Source organism: Chiroxiphia lanceolata, chromosome 9, assembly GCF_009829145.1.
Source record: "Chiroxiphia lanceolata isolate bChiLan1 chromosome 9, bChiLan1.pri, whole genome shotgun sequence".
NCBI classification, from domain to species: domain Eukaryota; kingdom Metazoa; phylum Chordata; class Aves; order Passeriformes; family Pipridae; genus Chiroxiphia; species Chiroxiphia lanceolata.
Genome location: NC_045645.1, coordinates 30,808,158 through 30,830,031, shown reverse-complemented (window position 1 = coordinate 30,830,031; position 21,874 = coordinate 30,808,158). Strand labels below are relative to the sequence as shown.

At 43.7% G+C, this 21,874-nt stretch overlaps 1 protein-coding gene across 6 annotated transcripts in view; it reads left to right on the top strand.

Annotated features, from left to right (window-relative positions):
- SMG7 (SMG7 nonsense mediated mRNA decay factor) overlaps window positions 1–21,218 on the top strand; it is a 50,243-nt gene extending 29,025 nt beyond the window's left edge. For 2 of the 6 annotated variants that reach the window (XM_032696555.1, XM_032696557.1), the window contains 15 exons: window positions 1,421–1,583; window positions 2,651–2,807; window positions 3,896–3,966; window positions 4,288–4,348; window positions 5,005–5,124; window positions 5,358–5,793; window positions 9,326–9,470; window positions 10,676–11,067; window positions 11,775–12,140; window positions 13,650–13,799; window positions 16,179–16,259; window positions 16,812–16,971; window positions 18,147–18,317; window positions 18,430–18,581; window positions 19,085–21,218. In XM_032696555.1, the coding sequence (XP_032552446.1) occupies window positions 1,421–1,583; window positions 2,651–2,807; window positions 3,896–3,966; window positions 4,288–4,348; window positions 5,005–5,124; window positions 5,358–5,793; window positions 9,326–9,470; window positions 10,676–11,067; window positions 11,775–12,140; window positions 13,650–13,799; window positions 16,179–16,259; window positions 16,812–16,971; window positions 18,147–18,317; window positions 18,430–18,581; window positions 19,085–19,198 (2,739 nt within the window). In that variant the 3' untranslated portion in view covers window positions 19,199–21,218. The remainder of the gene's footprint in view (window positions 1–1,420; window positions 1,584–2,650; window positions 2,808–3,895; window positions 3,967–4,287; window positions 4,349–5,004; window positions 5,125–5,357; window positions 5,794–9,325; window positions 9,471–10,675; window positions 11,068–11,774; window positions 12,141–13,649; window positions 13,800–16,178; window positions 16,260–16,811; window positions 16,972–18,146; window positions 18,318–18,429; window positions 18,582–19,084) is intronic. The other 4 variants (XM_032696558.1, XM_032696556.1, XM_032696559.1 and 1 more) reach the window with 4 other exon arrangements.
- Window positions 21,219–21,874: the final 656 nt, after the last annotated feature.

Genomic DNA, 21,874 nt, shown 5'->3' with positions numbered 1-21,874 from the left:
CACTGGGTAGTTCTGATAACTTATGCCAAGAGCAGGGACTTTTCCCATTTGACGTGTGGTCTTTTATTGGTGGAGATACAGGAGAAATCAGTGACCACTGTTGATTTGTTCAACACAGCAGTGGCTGCTTTTCAAAATTAAGGAGAAGATGGTCTTAGCAATAGAAAAACTTACAAATGTTCTTTACAGTGTCTTTTTTCATTTTTTGCCTTGAATTGGGCAGCTACAGCTAGATCCAAACTGTCTTTAAAATAAAATTAAAAAACCACAGAACTAGCTGTGAATTGTATTAGCTTTGAATGTGGGCTGTTAATGTTGTTTCAAAATTAAATAATTGTGTATCTCTGTGTGTGATGTTGGCTGTTGAACAAGTACTGCTTTTTCCACAGTGCTTATGATCAATAAATATGAGCATTGCTCAGGCATGTGGAACAGTCTTAGTTTTCTGGACTGAGTTAGGGTGTTAAAACAGAGCTAATTGAGCCCTGCTTTGTGCTTAGATTACTTTTTTGTTTATATTATGCAATATAAGGCTTAATTTCCTAGAGAGCAACTCTTGTGGATTCAGTGGGTTGAATGTGGATGTGAAGTTGACTGTATGGTGAGAGATCATTTTAACTTTGTGGCTGATTTTAACTCTGAGGAGAGCAGTTACAGGGTTTGGAGTGTTCAGTCAGGCCCACGATGCTGCTACTGGCAGCTCTGCCAGTCTGAGTTGTTGACTGTACAGTACTTCATGCCCTAAACTAAAGAATCCAGGTTGAACATGGAGCTTTTCCTGATGCTTACATTAGTTAATCCACTTGCCTCCCTGATTGTTGTGTCTGAAGATAAGTTGGTTGGGTTTTAGGATATCTCCGTTTTTTTCCCCAAAAAGCATTAAAGCTTCTTTTCCTGTCCTGAGAAAGGTGACTTTCCAGCACAGTTACAGAAAGGCATTTGTAAATAGCTCGTGCTGTTTTAGTCCGCCAAGGCATTCCATGACCCATGAAGTCAGATGTGGAATTAGTTTTTTAATACATAACCACCCAGTAGTTAAATTTTCCTGGGGTGTTTTTTTTTAAATGTCATCTTCTCTGTGCTGTTTCTTTGAAAAATCCAGTGGATCTGCTGCAGTGCTGTCACTGCACGTTCAAGTTGCACTTGCTCTGAAAGAGAACAGTAACCAAGGGGATGTTGATTTGTTGAGCATCTGAGCTGATGTACAAGCAAAATCCTTGGGCTTAACAGTAGGCACCTTCCCAAGTCCTGCTGGGAAGCCCAGTGCTGTGCCAGTAGGGATGACCTGAAAATAAAATCCAGAATGAGTGTTGCCTTAAGGCAGAAGCATTAGTCAAGCAGTGAAGTAACAACTACTAATCCTTTCAAGTGTGTGTGCTTTGCCATCTAAAAATACACCCCCTGTGTGTCTTTGCTGCAGAGGTTGTTGTTCCAGAAGGCCTTCAATTCTCAGCAGTTAGTCCACATCACTGTTATCAACCTGTTCCAGCTGCATCACCTGCGAGACTTCAGCAACGAAACGGAGCAGCACAGCTACAGCCAGGATGAGCAGCTCTGCTGGACACAGCTCCTGGCTCTCTTCAGTGAGTGTGCAGGCTAATTGATTTTTGTAGTTCTCTTTGGTTTTTACATGGAATCCATTAGTAATTTCCTGTCAGTATCCAGCTTAATGGTTATGTGAGGTAAATGCTGAGAATAGACATTAGGGAGAAAGTTTAGAGAGAAGATGGTTGCACAGCATCATTTATGTCAGCAGTGCTGACTAACACTGGATTTCTGAGCCCTGGATGTACTCTGAAGTTTTACAGAACTCTGCATCGTTTTCCTTGTTCTGAAAGAACATTTTAACTTGGGTGCAAAGCTGGATCCAACTTGGCAGTGGGTAGTACCACTCCTGGGGGGCTGCTCCCCAGTTGGCTGCAATGCAGTTGAAGTTGGAATGGAGCTGGTCCTGATTCCACAGGGCTGAACTAGGAGCTGAGTCAACTAAGACTTCAACTGCTTTTGTGCCTATGATAATACTGACTAGGAGATAAGTGGGAGTGCGGACCATTTTAGACTCTAAGAAAATAAGCATTATGTGGCTAATCTGATCCAGCTTGGCCTTGTTTGTCAACACCTAAATTTCTGAAGAGCTGGATTTCTTCAGATTCCAGCCTGGAGTTGATTCTGAAAACACCAGGGTCACGCTGGTGTGGTTACTGTTTCTCAGCTCTTATGCCCTAAGGGGTCTGGGCTGGGTGCCTGCCTGCAGAGACCGCTCCAGTGCATTTGTGTGCCTACTGACTTGGGAAAGTGGATAAAATGCAGGTAGATAGTTGAGTTGATGATTTCTAATAAATAGGTGAGTGAATAATTTTGCACTGGGCTCATCTCACCCTATTTTTTTAACTTAGCAAAATGGTTTGCCATGACACTTAAAGGGAAAAAACCCACCAAGGTTCTGTTTCATGGTAGAAAAGTATTTTAAAAAATGTCTTCTGATTTGTTGGTGAATTGTTTGAGATGAAGTAATTGGGTTTTTTTTGTTCTAAATAACTAGCTCTTAAAAACAGGGGGATGTGTTTGATTAGATTATGTTCAACTTTAGCACGTCATTCCACATTGTGGAATTTGTTTGTTCTGTTTTTTCCCTTTACTCTGTTTGTAGTGTCCTTTCTTGGAGTTCTGTGCAAGTGTCCTTTACAAAATGACTACCAGGAGGACTCTGGGGCTGCATATCCTCTTCCAGCTGTGAAGGTTTCCATGGACTGGCTGAAACTTAGGCCCAGTGTTTTCCAGGAGGCAGTGGTTGATGAAAGACGGTAGTGAGTGTTAATCTTTCGATACCTTTGATTGCATGAATTCATAATTACTGGTGATCCACAGATTAGTCACAGGAAAAGTGATCATATGACTCATTATTACAGACATTAAAATCATAGAAAGTATATGTACTACAGAGTTCATAAAGCAAAACATGAGACTTGTGGGTTAAAGGAGCAAATTCAGTGCTTTAATTTGCTTTAGGTTTGCCCATAACTTTTGTTTTTTTTTTAAATCAGTGGGGTCTAGTTTATAATGTCTGATTTGAGCATAACTACTGAGTGTTCCTGTAGTCTAATCTATTGTAATGGTTTCTCTGATTATTGAGGGAAGTGGCAGCAGAATACTTGGCTTAATTTCATGTACTAAGCCATCTCTTGGGCAGTGCTGGAATCCAGTTTTTCTGGTTCATCACCCAGAAATTAAATTGAATTTAGTAGAGAGGGTCCTTAAATGTCAGTGCAGGCATTTCTGTTCTGGACTGTTGCTTTGATTTTTCACTTCTGCCACTAATCTCATAAATTTAGGCTTAAATAGTTCAAAACATCCTAAAATAGTTCTTTGTTGCCTCCATGGTGCCCATCACTAAAGCAGAAGGATGCTTGGGCTTTCGGGTGGCATCTTTTGAAAAATTGGAGCAAGCAACCTGTTGGTGGCAGTTAAATGTTAACCACCTATGCAGTGATCAGTGTGATTTGAAAATTATTTGCTTCAGGGCCTTTGGGAAGAATTTCCAGTCATTGCTTGTACTGGTATTGCAGGACAAGGCAGGGGACTGCCAGTTCACCTCTAGGTTAATGGTCTTACTCAGTGCAACCCTTACCTAGAGCGTCTTGCCTTTGTGGTAACTGCTCCAGTGCTACAGTATCACAGAGCACTTGGGAACTTAGATTGGCTTTTAAAAAATAGTAATTTTTTCAAGAAGGTGATCTTTTCCCTACCACTTGAGAGAAACTTTACCTTTTCTTGGGAATCAGAGGATTAATGGAAGCTGTGACTGTGTAATGGAGTTCCGTGTTTCCTTGGTAAAGTGAACACATCCCATGTTTTGCCATTTTCACTTATGGTTTGTCTGGTTTCTAATTTACAGCATATGGCCCTGGCTGATCTCTCTTCTAAACAGCTTCCAGCCTCATGAAGAAGATCTATCCAGTAATAATGGTAAGGACACTTCTAGTCTGTGCTGTAAAGAACTGAGAATGATGCAGGTTTTTCGTGATGGTGGGGAGAATTGCAGTTGAAGAGCAAATAAGGAAGGAAGTAGTCTTCTAGTATTAGTGCATATGAATACTTTGCAAATGCTGCTTTCTTGTGCTGAGCAGACTTTGCTCTGCTTTATCATTCCTGAGCTCCTCAGGTCACAGGGTGGACCAGTTAATAGAAGGCTTTAGGATGTGTAGTGACCATGCTGAGGTGTCTGCTTATGATACTGTGCTCAGTGTTTTCATGCTTTCCTTACGTTATTTAATGTCTGTTTGCTAGCAACCCCCCTTCCAGAAGAATTTGAATTGCAAGGATTCCTGGCTCTGAGGCCTTCGTTCAGGTGGGTAACAGCTGAAGAATCCTGTACTCTTGCTGATGTCATGACTTTGACAGACATTGACCTGTTCCCTGCAATATCTTATTTATGAATATTTACTACTGTATGGATTGATGTAGGTCTCTTCAAAACGAATGTAATGGACAATGTAGCAAAACTCTATGAAAATCTTGAGTTTATAGTAATGCTCATGACTTCTTTTTGGTTTTACTGTGTCGTCTTTAGACTTATAAATGGAAAGGGAAAAATTTAAGTGAGAAAAGAAATGCTTTTGCATGAAACCTGCTTGATGTGATTTTCTTTTGCTGGTTTTTACTCTATTTTTAACTGCATTCCCGTACATAACATCATCCACAAATGCTGACTAAATATTAGATATATTCACTCAACTATTATTTTTCTGATTTTGATTATCACACAGATGAGCTTTTGGCCTTTTGTTATTTAAAAACCCCCACCAAACCTTCTTAATATGGATCTTACCTGAAGAAAATTACATCTGTAAATCAGACGTCTCTTAACAGTCATGTTTTGAATAACTCCTTATGAAAGTTTACAGCTTTTAATAGAGTAATGCTGGCATGTTGTATTTCTAAAGAAATACGATGTTGCAGAGGGTAATTGTGTAATTAATATTCCCTCTCCTGTGTCAATACTAGGAACTTGGATTTTTCCAAAGGCCACCAGGCAATTACAGGAGATAAAGAAGGGCAGCAACGTCGGATACGGCAGCAGCGCCTGATCTTCACAGGCAAATGGATCGCTGATAATCAGCCGAGGTAAGTGAAGTACCTGCTGTATTTCCCTGCTGCCATGAGCTGAGATAACACAGGTGCCAAAGCTCAATGTTATTTTTCTTTCTGTTCAACACAACAATTACCTGTACTGTGAGTACAAGATGCTGACAGCGCTAACAGCATGTTCTGTGGGTCTACGCGCCATTGCTTCATAGACTGGTTGTGATAAGTAATGTAGTTAATTGTACTTGCTTTTCTATTGCGTTCTTCTTCAGGTTGATTCAGTGTGAAAACGAGGTAGGAAAGCTGTTGTTTGTGACAGAAATCCCAGAGCTGTTACTGGAGGACCCTAGTGAAGCCAAAGAGAGTCTCGCCTTGCAGGAGACATCCATGGCAGAGCCACTGTGTGCCGATGGGAGCCCTGGACTCAAGTCAGTTCTGGCCTCTGGCAGAAGCCTGAACAACAACTGTGATGCAGGAGAAAAACCAATGGTCACGTTCAAAGAGAACATCAAGCCCCGGGAGCTGAACAGGGAGCCAGGGCGCATCTATCCCCTGAAAGACGTAGCAAGGGAAAGGCGGGACTTTAGCAAAGGAATAGTGGCCACTAAGAACGATGGGAAGAAGGACAACAATAAAAGGAAGAATGAGACCAAGAAATGCGGCTTGGATAAGATGCAGGAAGCAGGAAAGCAGAACGTGGCAGTTCAGGTAAGCCTTTAGCTCAAAGGGATACTGTGTCTGAGGAGGTACCACGAGTGTGTCAGGGAAGGCACTGCTTGTAGAGCTGTGCCTCTGTATGCTAGAGCTGAGGTCTCACTGTGGGCACTGCTAATGCAGCTAATGCACAAAAATATAAAGCACTTCTACCTCAAAGACCAGGTGTTGGTGATCTTTGGGTCTCTGCCCTTTCCCTGTCTCAATTTTGGGGGAGCAAAGGATAGGGAGCAATGAAAGGTGATTTTACTGTCTTAAAAGAAAAAAACAGACTTCTACCCATTCCAGCAGTTATTCAGGCCACCAAGACTGTTCACATGGCCAGGCTGCAGTCATGCCTCACCCGTGCTGTGGTCTGTTGAGAAGGACCTGGGTACTCTGCATTTTCAGTTCAGTTGACTTGTGCACTTCCAACAAACTGAACACGTCACAAAAGCTCCAAATAGGATATGAGGAGTAAGATCCTCTGTACTGTGGGTGCAGTCAGGTGTCTCTGTGGAAGTAAGGAGAGCCATGCTGCTCTTAAATTGTAAATCTGTGCTCAAGAACTTGCTCAAAATTGTTGATTTTCACATCAGCTGCTCTTTTATCAGCTATATTTTTTTAGGGGCATGCTTTTTTCCTCTATTTCTGTGAGCATTATGTACAAAATCTGTCAAGTAAACAATGAATTTACTGATCTGACTTCCACTGAGTTGTAGTAAATAAGAGTGGAGAGTCTCAGGCTGATCTGATCTGTACCTGGACAATCTCAGTCATTCCCCCAGTGATGAGTGGAACCATTTAATGATAGTAATGGAGACTAATATCTCCTTAGAGAAACTGTGTCAGTTCTTCGGTGTACTTGCAAGTGGAAATTATTTCCTAATTCACTTTTATCTCCCTTGCCTGTGTGTAAGCCCATTACTACTGCCCAGGACAGGTCTGCAGAATAACTCTTTGCGACTTCTCTGAAGTCCTGTGTAACTGAGGTCTTGTTTTCCCTAGTCTTTCTAGCTTGTGGTGTTAGGACTCTTGGATCATTCTTCTTGTTCTCCTCCTGATTATTTGCTGTTAAACATCATGGATATGAAATGGAAAGTCTGAACTGGCAGCATTATTCAGTTGGTTTTGCAGAGGGTCCTATCAGGGAGGGCAAAGTGTTACTGTAAAGGCTACAGAAACCGTGTGGGAATTGTTTGTGACTCGCTGAATGCGACTGGTATCTGAAAACCAACACAGGTGAGTTAGAGTAGCAAGTTTCTTATTTATTTGTCAAACATATCTGGAATGTGGTTGCAGGCCTGAGCATAACTCCCAGTTTTGGTTTTTGTGCCCCTGTCTTGCTAAATAAGGACTTGAGGCTGATAAAAACCCACCAGATCTGAGAAATATATGTAGCTTTTTAGATAGGAAAGATAACTTATTTATCAGAAATTTGCTTGTCTTAGTCTTAAGAGACAACACACCCAGGAAGAACTTATTTGAAACCCAGCAGTAGCAGAATCTGCTCTGATGTGGTTGGTCATCCTTCTTCTCTTCTTCAGTAGAAATTAATTTTGACTTTTTAGTTCCATCAGCTGTATTTATGAAAACTAATCCAAATAAGTGCCTTTTATTTTATGTAGCTTGTGGACTTATTTCTCCAGTCCTTCCCCCCACCCTGTAAAATGAATGTAGGTTTTTGTACCAGTTAGTGGACTCTTAGTGCTCTGCTTTGACCTTCCTGGAAATACCAGGCTTTATCTCCTCCCTAGTTCATTGCCTTCAAAAGCTTAATTGCTGAAAATACTGCAACTCCTACTTAGCAAAAATGTGAAGAACGTTACACAGAACAAATCAGTTCTGCTTTGCAGATAAGTGGAAAACTTGCACGCTCAGGCAGGATGTGACATAGGTTGAATATGTGCTCTGTAGGGAAAATAATGTTGGGTGCCAAGGAAGGTTTAATGCAGCCTCACTCAAGATGTAACATACTCTTCAGAGGTCACTGTGATGAAATGGTACCTCTCAAGCACTGTGTAGGAACACTTAGGACCACTGTGGGACTAAATATTTGGTAGCATTGACACTTTTGAGGTGAGATCAAGTAGAAGCAAGGAAGCATCTGGAATTTGTCTGTCTTGATTAATCAATTTTAGGTATTTATATTTATAAAGTTAACTGTAAATCAGAGAGCCTTTTAGAAGCCATCCCTTGGAAATTTGTTATAGCACCTTTGAGTTTCTGATGGACTAGAACTCCTGTTTTGAAATCCCATGGCAGTAAGAGCGTCTTTGAATTCTCCAATGTTCTGTAAAAGAATACAAAGCTCTTGGTGTGATTATAAAAATGTTTGGCTTATTGTGGAGAAAAAAGTTGAATGTACAGAATGTGATGGACGGTGAAGGTGTCAGAATGTGGCACGAGCAAGGGCTGCATTGTTTGAGGTGTTTAGCATCAGCCAGAACCTTGACATAGAGTTCCCTCTGGACTTTTTCTAGTGGGAGATCAAAAATTCACCCAGACCTCCGAGTTTTACAAGCACAGAAAGAACACTGCACTCCCACAATTTCTAAAGGGGGAGATTCAATTTGAAAAAGAATTTAAGAAAACATTTGAATGCATCTACCCTTTTACTATTGTATTTTGGCAGAAAAAAAATACCCTGTAACTCCTCTCCACTCAGTAGCACTAAATGTTGAAATAAACCCTACAGTTTTGGTTTGTTTGGTTTGGATTTTTTTAATTTGGCCCCTGATACAGCCCTTTTTTTCCACTCACCTTTGAGGCTTGGTGTCAGGTCTGTTCCTGGGCCCTTTCTGTATTGCCCGGGTTCCTTGCTTGCTGTCTTTTTCCTGCCTGCTCCATCTTGCATTCCAGGCAGTTCTGCTGAGCTGAACAGAAAGGGAAAGTAGTCTTCCCCTCTGTCTTCCTCTCCAGGAAGACCCAGACTGCAGCAGACTCAGAATCAGGTAAACATTACATTACATTCTTCTCTCTGCCTTTAACTGGTGCAGCTCTTTCAACAGAACACCCAGCAGTTACACAGTAAACTGAACACTTCTGCTGTTTGTCTTGTATGCTCTGGGTCAAAATAATTTCATTAGGCTGTGAGAGAATTCCCTAGGAAGAACGTGGCAGTGTTTGCTTGTTTTTTAAGGTGCTGCAGGTAAGTGGCATGAGTTAGGCTGAAGCAGTGCCCTAGGAGAAGCATAATAGCATCTGCACTTTTGTTTTTAAACACTGCAGGTGAGCAGCATGGTAGGTTCTTCGGATGGTTTGAGGATTATTATGTCTGCGTCCTGTTTTCTTGCTAGAGAAAGAACCTGTTACATCTTCTGAGTAGATACCGTTAGAGTGCTTTTGTGAGGCAAGGAGTGCCTGAGGACACGCAGGGTAACCTGCCTGGGGTCAGTAAGGAGGGTTCCTGTGTTCCAAACCCCTCCCAGTTACTTAGGGAAAAGATGATCCCTCAGACAATCTGAGAGTTTATTTTTTGGCTTGACATGATATGGGTAATTACAGGAAAAGTGATCTAATTTCTTCATACTTTCTTTTGCATCAGGTGAAATCCCAGACGGAGATGAGGAAGACTCCAGTGTCCGAAGCCAGGAAAACACCTGTAACTCAGACTCCAAGTCAGGCCAGCAGTTCCCAGTTCATCCCCATTCATCACCCAGGAGCCTTCCCTCCCCTTCCTAGCCGGCCAGGTAATTTGCATTGTTCTTTTGGAGTGTGATTTATTGACTGCAAAGAAAATTCCTGCGATAGTGGTTGTTAGAGCCTCTGAAGGTAGGGGCTCTGTTAATGATGTGGATTTTTATGTTGGGAATCTTAACAAGTAGTAAGGAATGAGCATATCAAAATTGAAACAAGATAAATAAGATTGTTTATGCTTTGGAATCGAGGCCTGTCATGAAATCTGCCATGTCCTTTCTTGGTTAGTGGATGTGAGATCAAGAAAGTTCACAGAAGGCTTTTCCTGTCAAAACACGACAAAGGCTTCTGCTCAGGAGGAAGCATTCCCTGTGCTCAGGACTCCATTACAAAAGATCAATTACACAGCTTTCCTTATAGCTCAGTTTCTTTTGTACTGATGCTCATGTTTCAAGCTGTAATTTGTGTAGTCTTATTTGCTGCTGTTGCTGCAGTTCATGTTCCCATTTTGTTGTGGAGTGTTCCTGTCATACCTTGCTGTCCTTGTTTGCTTGTGGAATAGCTGGAAGCTGCATCTTCCCTGCAAGCTGTTGTGTGGAGTTCCTCAATATAAGATAGAGGGACATCTTCCCTGTCCCAAAGTCAGCATAAAGTCTGGCTTGTGAGACACAGAATTAAAGCTTACCTTCCAAACCTGGCTTTTCAGTGTGAACTACAGGGAAGGAATTGATCTTGCAGATATGAGGATTTGTTTGCTTACCATCTGTCTCTATCTAAATTAATCCAGAGACTGGTGATCCTCTGGGAGGAGGCAGTAGACTTATTTTATTGATTGCTTCTATTTATTCCTGCAGAAGTTTAGTCCCTGAAAATGTGTTTGACGGTGAGGGAACTTTGGAGATAATGCGTCAAAAACCCCAGACTGGTGAAGAAAAAGGCAGTGGGGGGAAAAGAAAGAGCTGGGAGATGGAGGCAAGGGAGGAGGGGAAACATGATTCTCTGAGGCACTTCCCTGGCTGACTGTTATCAGTGCCTGGAATATTGCAAGAAAACTCCAGAACTCTGAATCCCTGTGTGATCACAGCCATGTACATGCAAAGGTGAGGAAGGACATTACAGTGCATGTCTGCAGACTGGTGCCTCCTTTCCTCATAGTCTAAATGAACAGCACAGGAAGAAAAACCCCACTAAATGTTTTCTGGAGGGAGCTCTCTGCTCTGCCAAATTGCAATTAAAGGTGCATTTTCATCTCTTGCAGGATTTCCACCTCCAACCTATGTCGTCCCCCCTCCTGTGGCTTTCTCCATGAGCACGGGGTACACCTTCCCGGGTGGCGTATCTGTCCCAGGAACCTTCCTCCAGCCCACAGCTCACTCACCTGCAGGAAACCAGGTGCAAGGTGGGAAACAGTCCCACATTCCCTACAGCCAGCAACGGCCCTCTGGACCAGGGCCAATGACCCAGGGACCTCAGCAAACACCACCTCCTTCCCAGCAACCCCTCTCATCTTTACCAGCTCAGGCAACAGCACAGTCCGCAAGCCAGTTACAGGTCCAAGCTCTGGCCCAGCAGCAGCAGCAGCAACAGTCCCCTACAAAAGCTGTGCAGGGCCTGGGGAAGAGCCCACCCCACCACTCCGGATTCCAGCAGGTAAACTTGACCTGTGCTACGTGCTAAGCTTTGTTTAAAAACAAATGACAGCTTTCAAGACTTGTGTTCCTGGATTACCTTTCAAAGTTGTGGTTAAAGAATTTTTTGATTGTGAACTTCTGGGGAAATTTGAAAAGGAGCGGAAGTTTGGTGGGTATGACTGTGTGATGCTGGAGCTGAGAGGACGGTACGTACTGGAATGGGAATGTGTTTTCTGTCACCCTTTTTCTGTGTGTTTATAGGCAAGGAATGAAGGTGATATTTCTATCAGGTATTTCTGTCCCAGGCCTTTCTAGTTTTCTTGTGTGAGTGTGAACTTTCACCCATACTCTTCTTTTGGCTAATGGTGCACTGCCAGTTACTTACTTTGTGCTGGAGAAAAATCTCCCTTCTGGCATGTCTGGACTCGATGATGAGACCCTCCTGGTGTTCTGGGCAGCTCATACCTCAATAAAGGTTTACTTTATAGGTTTAGTTTATCAGGTACTGGATTGGAGTAAGGATTGTACTTGGCTGTTGGTTTAAAGCTGGACTAGAGAATGTTAGATGCTGTCAAGACCGAGCATTTTGGTGAATAATGCAGGCATTGCACAAACATTCTGATTTGCTGTCACACATGAACCAGGCTGACAGTTTGGATGGAGTTAGGCATTCAGGTAACATTAATTGTTCTTCACTGCTGGTGAAATCCTGTGTCTCTGCCTCAGTATCCGCAGACAGACTCATCGAAGCAGCTCTGGAATCCCCCCCAAGTCCAAGGCTCCCTGGGGAAGATCATGCCTGTAAAGCAGCCCTATTACCTGCAGGCCCAGGACCCTCTCAAATTATTTGAACAGTCATTGCAGCCTCCTGTGATGCAACAGCAACCTCTGGAGAAAAAAATGAAGCCTTTCCCAATGGAGCCATATAACCAGAACCCCTCAGAAGTCAAGGTGCCAGAATATTACTGGGACTCTTCCTATGGCATGGCTGACAACAGGGTGGTGGCCCAGCAGTCGAACATGGACCGCAGGGGAAAGCGGCAAGGAGTCTTCCGCTCAGAGCAGGATGCTGTCTCCAGGATGACCTTTGAGGTAAGATCCAGGCTGCAAGTGGTGAAAACCAATGAGGCTCTGGGATTCCTGACAACTCTGGGCTTTCCCTGTTTCAGGAATGCCCAGTGGCCCCAAGTAGGTCAATGTGAGCTTATTTAGAAGAGACCTGGGTATCATGGGGTACATGGGGTTCCAGAAAATAGTGATGAATTTTCAATTTGAGTTGGCTGTGTGTGGGATCAGTGTCTTGAAGATCTGATTTCAAGTAGGTGTAAATCTTGTTCACTGTGGATGTGACATTGATCTCTGCACTGTGTCTGACAGGTTTAGAAACATGGCAGCTGTTAGTTTTGGGGAAAATTCTTGTCTGGCAACTGATGAAAACCGTAAAAGCCATACAAATAATTGCAGTTGAATTATTACTCTTTAGATGAACTCTTAACACCCCTCTAGTGAATTGAACAGCTGAGGCTGCAGCAGTCCAATTGAGGCCGGAAATTGAGGCTGGTAGCAGCAGTCTCGTGTTAGATTTTTTGTTTGTTTGTTTTTCCTGAAAATCCCACCACTGAGCTGAATTACTTCCTTAACTGTTAGTTGCACTAATGGAATACTTTACTTCTGTTCATGCAGTTGTGCTTCATGTTGCTGTTTCTAAAACCAGTAGTCTCTGTTATTTATTATTGGAGTTGTCTGTGAGTGCTCCTGGTGGTGTTTATAAGGAAACCTAAACAGAGGCCTCTTTAAACCTTTTGTCGTGGTGTGCCTCTGTAAATGCTCTCAGGACTTGGAGAAGGTCAGCTGGGATCACTTGGCTCATCCTTCCAAGCGAAAAGCCAGACAATATACAGGAATCTACCCCTACTCTGATACCACGTTGTGGTTTTTAGATGGAAACAGAGTCAAAGCCTTATTCTTGTTCCTAAAAAGGAAATCTTGCCAGCATAGTGTAGTGTGGAGAGAAGCTGTGCCCATGATGTTTGTGCTCTAAGCATCCCTCACAAAAGCCAAGATGTCCGGTGTGAGCAGCACTTGGCAGGTTTTTTGGCCCAGTGGTCTGGTCAGCTGTATGCTGGTGTAGCAGCCGTCACCAGTGGAAATAAGTCTTACGAGATTTAAACTCCACTCATGGGGAAAGAAGATGCAAACATAATTTTACTTGAAACCTAAATTACTCACAGGTCAGCTGTAGAATAATTGTAAGATTTCATGTTCCTTGTCCTTGAATGTGGACCCAGGTTTAGTGTGTGGCATGGATGCAGTGGGAAGCACACGCTGCACTAATTCGGACTCGCTGCCTGTCACTTTGGTGACGTGACACTGCTCCCCATGCACGTGAGACCACGTGCCTGGGGGTGTTTTCTACTCAGACTTCTCTCTCTGTGTGCCTCAGTACACTTCTGCAATGCCACTCCCTCACCTCACTCTCTGCATGCTGCCTTCTGCCTTCCTCTTGCTGTTCTGTCTCCTGCTCTGGCTTAGCTTCCCCTTGCTGTCTCTGGCTGTTCTTTCTGCCTTCTGTTGTCTCACTGTGCTCATTTCTGTCACTAGGACCCCAAGAGCTCCCCTCTGCTTCCTCCGGACCTGTTAAAGAGTCTGGCTGCCTTGGAGGAGGAGGAAGAGCTGATTTTCTCTAATCCTCCTGATCTTTACCCAGCTCTGCTGGGACCTCTCGCCTCTCTTCCTGGACGAAGCCTCTTTGTATGTATTTGATGTAATACTGCTGCTTCTCATTCTTAACTGGCATCTCTTTCTTCTGTGAAATGATAAGAAATGTGAAATTCCTTTCTCTCCCCCATCCCTCCTATCCAATTCCCTGCCTCAACCTTGAGCTAGTTTTCCTGGAGGCCCATGATATGGCTCCTGGGCCAAATCCAGGCCTGCTGATTTCTTCAGAAATCAGAATAACTGGGGTTTTTTTAAGTACAATCCATAGGAGAGATGCTGATGCTTCATTTAATGCACTCACTCTTTTGCAGTTGTATGGGCTTAGTAATAAAGGGGAAGGGGGAGGCACAGGTTGAACTGTGGGGAGTCACCAAAACAAGGGTGTAGTGACAGGACAAGGGGGGGTGGTTTCAAACTGAAAGAGAGCAGGGTTAGATGAGATATATTAGAAAGAAATTCTTGGCTTTGGGGGTGCTGAGGCCCTGGCACAGGTTGCCCAGAGAAGCTGTGGCTGCCCCATCCCTGGGAGTGTCCAAGGCCAGGTTGGACAGGGCTTGGAGCAACCTCGGCTAGTTGAAGGTGTCCCTGCCCATGGCAGGGATGGGCTTTAAGGTCCCTTTCAACACAAGCCATACTATGATTCTGTGATTATAATCTGCATATAATACTTCCATAGAGGCAGGGGATGCTGCCCCACTAAATACAGATTTCTTCCAAAACAAGATAGCTTTTGAAGAAAATAGCAAGCAATGGGCTAAATAATCAGTAACTCTTATATAAATACAGTAATTTTTGACAGACTGAAAGGCTTTTTTTCCTACATTTTTGTGTTAAAACGTTCCTAGTTCACTAGCTGGAGGGTCTTACAGCTGCTGAATTTATAAATTGCCTCTGAAATTGCAGTGTGCCTTTCCAGTATGGCTACAAGCATGTTCATGAAATCCTACTAACTCAGATTAGTGGCAGTAACAAAGAATTACTAGTGACTCAAAATCTCTGATTAAGTCTATTCCTCAGTTATTTTACCTGCCATCCCAAGGAGCCAGTAGCAAAATAGACACTCATTTCTGTCTCATTAGGTAACTTCACTAGGAAACTAATGGCTGCTTCATCAGCAGCTTCCTTTGAAGCTCCTACTGTCGTGGCTGCTGACAAATGGAAGGAAATCCTTTGCTGTGCAAGCCGTGTGGATATGCAGAGTGGGAATTTTGTCTGCCTTTTAAAACGTGCTTTCAAAGTAATGAGTTGTCACGTTTAAAATCTTAACAATCTGGGAGCTGCTTGCCAAGAAAATGAGGCTGTTTGTTTTAAGTTTACAGGATAAAAGCAAAGATATTCCAGATATTGCGACTGTGTTAAGGACAGAGGGACGCTAGGTCAGGTTTCTGTGGTTTGAATAATAAATTTAAAAACATCTGACATGCTGAGCTGGAGCAAGTGCAAGAGGGCTTTTATTTGGAACAAGACTACAGCTCTTTATTTGGTTCACACACAGTTTTACTTATGGCTTTATTAATTCCATGGCTTGGTGATCCTAAATTTGGAGATGTTCATTGTCCACCAGCCAAACTTGATAAGTTTTCGTTGGTTTCTGTGTCAATGATAACCGATTCCATTTCTTCCTTAAATACACTTGTTTCAGAGACATTGTTTTTCACTCCTTAATCATAGTTAAAACCATACAGAAAGCTGAGAAATATGCTGGAAATGACAGCTGTATGAGGGGGGCTGGCATAGATGATGGAAAAAGTCATGGCCCATAATATCTTTACATGGAACCCCAGGGGAGTTTTGGAACCTCTCTTTTAAATGCCTGGGTTGCATTTTTTTTTTCTTCCTCTCTACAGTAATTTATAATGGAAATGAGACAGTGCTAAATGACACTTGGACTCTTAAACCTAATTAAAGAAATCACAGCACTTGGCGGGTCTCGCTGTCTAAGAATGTCTGAACAGCAGGGCTGCTCTCAGAACTGGAAAATACTCTGTCAGTAGCCACGTACAAGGGTCTGATCACGTCTGAAGGAGTCCTCTGATCACTGGGAAGAATCCTGTCCTATTTGTGCAAGTTTTCACACAACCATAAGGGATTTTTGGCAGGAATCTCCCCTCCAGATGTATCAGGCAGAGTATTAGACTTCGGATTTGAAAAGCTGTTCTGGCAGTGGGGTTTGCCTGAGACCCTCAGCTGTCTTGATTGTTGATTTTTAGATATTAATTACAGTTAGTAGAGAAACTACTGACTCTCTGCACTTGGTAGTTTGCTTCCCCTGTCCTCCAAGGTGCTGGAGCCAAAGTGCATGGGAGGTTTTATATGTGACCAACCCACTGTGGCAGTTTCTGACAACACACCTTGCTCCTGCTTAAGTACACTGATCACTAACTGCTCTCTTCCCCTTTTTGGTTTCTGAAGAAGTCCCTGCTGGAAAAACCATCAGAATTGATGTCTCAGTCATCGTCTTTCCTGTCCCTCAGTGGCTTTTCTCTTAATCAGGTAAGTGAGAGTCAAAGTCTGCTGCCATTTGCTGTTTGACCTTGCTGTCAAACTAGTGGAAAACCTGAAAGAAATCCTTATGGAGGCCTAATTTCAGTCTGTATCAACCTTAATCTTTGCCTTTATCAGTTGTCTTCCCAAATTCATTAGCTGTAATGGTGCAGATGTACTGTTGAATCTTGCTGAGTTCATGAGCCCCTTGCTTTTAGTAGAATCACGGAATAGACTGAAAAGGTGCATCTCAAGAGCTTTTATTTCCTGAGCAGAGAATGACTTGTTTTCTTCCAGAGAATTGAGCAGGGTCTCAATACAACGTCTCTGAGTACTGGGAATTTAAAGATTTTGTGAAGGCTTTGCAGTCCAGTCAGGAAAAATCAGTCTTGGTTCACAGTGTGATGGATTTAATGTGATGGATTAAATAAAACAGAGAAGATGAGGCTGTGCAGTGAAAAAGGAGTTAGGAAATATTTTGATCTAGAGTTGTTTCCTTTATACATTCTCAGTGTTTGAAATAAATCCAACACCTAAACATTCTGTTTGGGTTTTTTTCAGGAAAGATATCCAAACAACAGCATGTTCAATGAGGTATATGGGAAAAACATGAATACCAGCACAAAAACAGAAGTTACCCCCTCGGTTGCCCACCAGGAGACTTCGCTCTATTCTCTCTTTGAAGGGACTCCATGGTCTCCATCCCTTCCAGCCAGCTCAGGTAATACTGGTGTGGTATTTCTTGTCTAGTGATTTAAGAGGATTTGAGTTAATTCTAAACCGACTGCAAGTTATATGTAACTGGAAATTTTAAAAAAGCAACAAAACCCCAAACCTGCTTGACAAGGTCTCTGAAGGTTTCTGTTTTTCTTTATATATTCTCAGATATGTGAGGGGATTCTCTAATTAATATCATAGAAGAACCTGGATTTTAATTTAAGTAATTGAGCAGGATAAATGTTGTAGGAGGTGTTAAATCCTGAAATCTCTTTAACTTGGTTCCCTGACAGCCCTTTGGGAGTAGGGCTTTAACTCAGACATCCATATACTTTCAGTGTTGCTTTTTCTGGAAAAAGCAGGAAGAACTGGATTTCATAATATAGAGATTTAAAAGGGACAAAACTGTATGACTGAAGAGTATGGAATAAAATAAGACAGTTGTGGGTTTTGTTAGAATTTTTTTTTTTTTACTGTTAAGCAGCCTACAAAGCACACCAGTTTCTTCATTATTAATTATCTTAAAGACATAAACCATAACTTTTTTATTATGATTTTATTCTTACTAAAAATCCAGAAGAGTATGAGAGGAGGAATTAGTTGAATCTAAGAAATGAGTAGATTTTAGATAACACCTGCACTGGATGAGATGTTTGATTGCACTGAAACTTTTGCAACCAACCAGGAAAAGCCACTGTGGGTGAAATGGAGGGAGCTGCATAGTGCTTTTATTCTAACAGGTTTTTGGCTCACATGGCTTCAGCTTTCTCTCCCTTCACCTCTTCATTCATTCTGCTCTGCCTGCAGACAGGCTTCATACTCACTCTTCATACTCCTTTGCTCAATTTTGGGTTCTGGTCTTTTTAAGACTCACAGAAGTGTAAAACATTCTCAGACTTGGGAGTTTGAGTTGTAAACTTGTGAACTCCTCAAGGTCTAATCTGATTTTTTTTTTATTGGGCCAGCTCTCATGAGGCTTCTTGGGTTTTGTGTTCTTGTAAATTTTTCACTCAGAACTTCAGAATTTGCATTACAATCTTAGTGGAGGGAATAAAAACTGCCCTTCAGCATTGGAGCAAAGTGGATGATGGCAAAATTTGCAGCAGCACTAAGAAATTCAAAATTGGGAGGCTCCTGCTGTCTCTGCTGACTGTTTTTCTCTCGCCTTGTAATCACCAGATCATTCGACACCAGCCAGCCAATCTCCTCACTCCTCCAACCCCAGCAGCTTGCCAAGCTCCCCTCCTACCCATAACCACAATTCTGTTCCCTTCTCCAACTTCGGACCCATTGGGACTCCAGACAACAGAGACCGGAGAGTCGCAGACCGCTGGAAAACAGATAAGCCAGGCAAGTGCTGGGTTCCAGGCTCCTGCAGAGCCATCAGACACTAGCAGCTGATGGTGTTTGCTTTGCAGTGGTTTTACCATGTCCCTCTGAACTTGTATTTCTCCCATTTTAGCAATGGGGGGGTTTGGTCTGGACTATCTCCCAGCAACATCGTCCTCTTCGGAGAGCAGCTGGCACCAGTCCAGTGCTCCCAGTGGCACCTGGGCAGCCCAAGGCCCTCCCGCCATGGAGGACTCCTCAGCTGTGCTCATGGAGAGCCTGAAGGTAGGTTTGGCTGAAACTGTGCCCAGGAATGGGTCTGTGGGGCCTGAGGATCCAGTGATGGGCATTAGGCTGTTGCAAGTGTCAGAGTTCAATATCAGAAGCTGAAGGTTTTTCCTGTAGATTTGCTTACGCAGGCAGTGTGGGAGGTGTCGCCAGTGCTGGAAGACATCACAGTTTTCCAGTTCCTGCTGGTTTTGAGTGTTTTGTGGATCAAGCCCAGGCTGGCAGAACTGGAAGGAATTATAAGATTTACTTTGACTAGTCTAAAATTAGTAATAGTTAGCGTGGGATGAATTTTTATGGTAATGAGGATTCTGTAGGAGCTGAAGGTTCTTCCAGGGAGCCTCTTTTTAGAAGGCCTTCTTTGAAGCGTGGATAACTTTCATGATAAGCCAGGTATGAGTGACAAAGAAGGAGAATATAGGACTCTGTCTCTGCTTTCCCATCTGTCAGAAGGGGGCTATCTAATGCAGGAGGTGCTAGTGTTGGCTCTTTGTTTTTAGTCCATCTGGTCCAGTTCCATGATGCACCCTGGCCCCTCGGCCCTGGAGCAGCTGTTGATGCAGCAGAAGCAGAAGCAGCAACGTGGACAAGGCGCCATGAACCCGCCACATTGAGACAGAGGAGGCAACCCTTGCAAACGACGGCTCCATAAACCATGGCATGTTGGGTCTGCGGGACTGGCCCACACGGTCCTGTGCAGGTGGCAGCCCTCTCTTCTGTTCCTTGCTGTCAGGAGGGCGTAAGTGCTCCACCGACCCACTGAGTGTGCACAAAATGTCTGCAGTGCAAGCAAACAACATCAGGAACTCTCCCATCCCCGGGCCCTTTGGAGGGAGAGAGGAACTGCTGTTTGGCTCACTCAGTAACCCGATATCACCGCCTCTCACCTTCTCCATCGTGCATGTCCCCAGCCACATGGGAAGTAAAAGCTGAGAACGAAGGGCAGATGGGAGAAGCCAATGAGAACTTCTCAATCCTTATCCCCTCTTTGGGGAGATACAATAGGAATCCATTAATGATTGCTTTGCTGACTGAGAATGTAGTTGAAATTACTCCTAAACATCTTTATTACTATCTCAGTAGTAAGATCACACTGAATTCTTCCGTACACAGACGTGCTTCATAGTCAGTGTGTAGCAATGAAAGCCCCAGTTGCTGCTCTGGTCAGAGGTGGTTGGTGGCGAGGTGGGGCTCTATCTCCTGGGCTAGCGAAGGAGTTTCATGAAGGAGAGTCTGGCACTTGGCACTGCTTCACCCAGAGGCTTTGGCCAGCCCACAGGTGGGTTAGAGACTCCAGCATGAAATGCCCTCCTCTCAGTAGGTGTTTGAGCTATAATGGGTGATGTGGGGCATCGCAGCACTCTGCTGAACAAGCAAGTTAACTGCTATGGGGTTTTAAATTAATGTGTGATTCCTGTACATTTTACTGTAGCATAGTGGCTAGCCCCACAAAGGGCAGGCTAGTCTGTGCATTCACGGCCTGACTCATTTTAATAGGTAGGTAGAAAGCTTTCAATGGTTTTCTTTTTTTGTTTTCGATTTTGTTTTGTTTTTTGGTTTTGTTTTTTTCTCTCCATCCTCCCATCTTCGCTGAACGCTTGTAGTTTCATTACCACGTGCAACATCTCGCAGAAAATAATCAGGGGTCCAGCAGGGCTGGGTAAATCCGACAGTCAGCCTGGACAGTGTGGAGCGTCCACACCCCCAGCAAAGGCACAGGTCAGCTCTGCAGAAACCCGTCCCCCCCTGCCCCAGCTGCAGCCCCAAGCTTTCAGTTCCAGAAACAAATCCAAGGCACCCATGGACACACATGTGTGAACCACACATGGAAACGGCATAGTGCTGTTCATAGCTGAAAAGGTGCAGAAGGGAAAAGGAAAAATGTTTTATTTGCTATTTATTAGGGGGAAGGAAGACTGGAAGCTTCGTTAAAGGACAGAGTTTTTGTTAGGTTTCCCAGGGAAGTTACGGAAACAATCTCAATGTCCATTTGCTGTGTTTAGCAGTAGGGGTTTGTGTGATGATTCAGGATCTCTGGGCTGGAATTCAGATGCAGAGCAAAGCACATGCAGGAGCTGAAGTGAGACTGGAGTCTGGGCAGCTCCAGAGAACACGAAAAGGGAAGGCGGAGGAGACTCAATACCCCTCGGGGGTAGGAGCAGCTCCCCCACGAGCTCCACCTTAGCAACATCACTGTTCTGTGTTGCATTTCGAAGCTGTATTTCCTTTAACAAGTCCAGAAAGTGAAGTTCCCACCCGGTGGTAATACAGCCCACCCCTGTGTACTTCCCTCCAGCTCTCCCAGTGTGTGTCCGAGCTGTGCACCCCGGCAGCTGCGACATTCCAGTGTTTGATCCGTCACTGACTCTTGCACCCCAGACGAGCTAACCAGGTTCTCCATCTCACTCCCGGCAGTGCCCGGTCCAGCCGCACCGTTCCACTTGTGCATGAGCGTCCGGCCTCGGGAATGCTCCGACTGCCCTCCCGTCCTCCAGCACCTGGGGGAGCAAGGCGAGGGGCCCCCAACACAAACTGGTTTGTGTCGTAAGCTTTTTTTTGTGTTTTTTGTCTGTCTGTGCAAGAACTGCAGCTGCTGAAATCAGCTTTGCCTTTAATTAAACCATGTTCTCTCCATCCAGGTCTGTGTGTAGCATTTATTTCCCATGTGACTTGGCTGCAGGCCTTTAAAAGCACATTATTTTTCTGGAGGAGCCAGAAGAAGGTTTGAAGTTGATTTTTTTTTTTTAATTTTTTTTTTCCCCCTCATATTTGAAAGAGACCTAAATAAATCACAGTGATTCTGGCTTGGGCTTGGTGCAGATAATTGGATTGTGGTTTTGTGCTGCCCGTGTAGCGTGTTTTACATACCAAACCAAAAATCTGGGATGGGAGTAGCTTGCAAAGCTCCTCTTCAGTTGCAGACTGAACCTGGTAGGGCACAGATCCTTCTGCCATTGACCTGCCTGCAGATCAGGATGTTGGCTGTTTTCATACTTCCAAATGTGTCACAGAAAACGCCAGAGATGTCCTTGGTTTGAAATGACAGGTGTTTGTTGTATGCAGGCAGCTCTTCAGAAATAAATATGATATTTAGGTTACTGGCTCAGTGGGGTTGTCCAGGACCTGTGTGATGGAATCTAAAGTGGAGAAACTGCTGCCTTTGCTTTGGAGCAAAGCTCTGAGATTGCAGGCAGTGTGTTTCTAAGTTATGGTCTCTTCTGACTGATCAGAAAAAGCTTTAAGAAACAATGGTGAAAAAGGTGTCCACTTTTATTGGTGGGGGTTGTAAA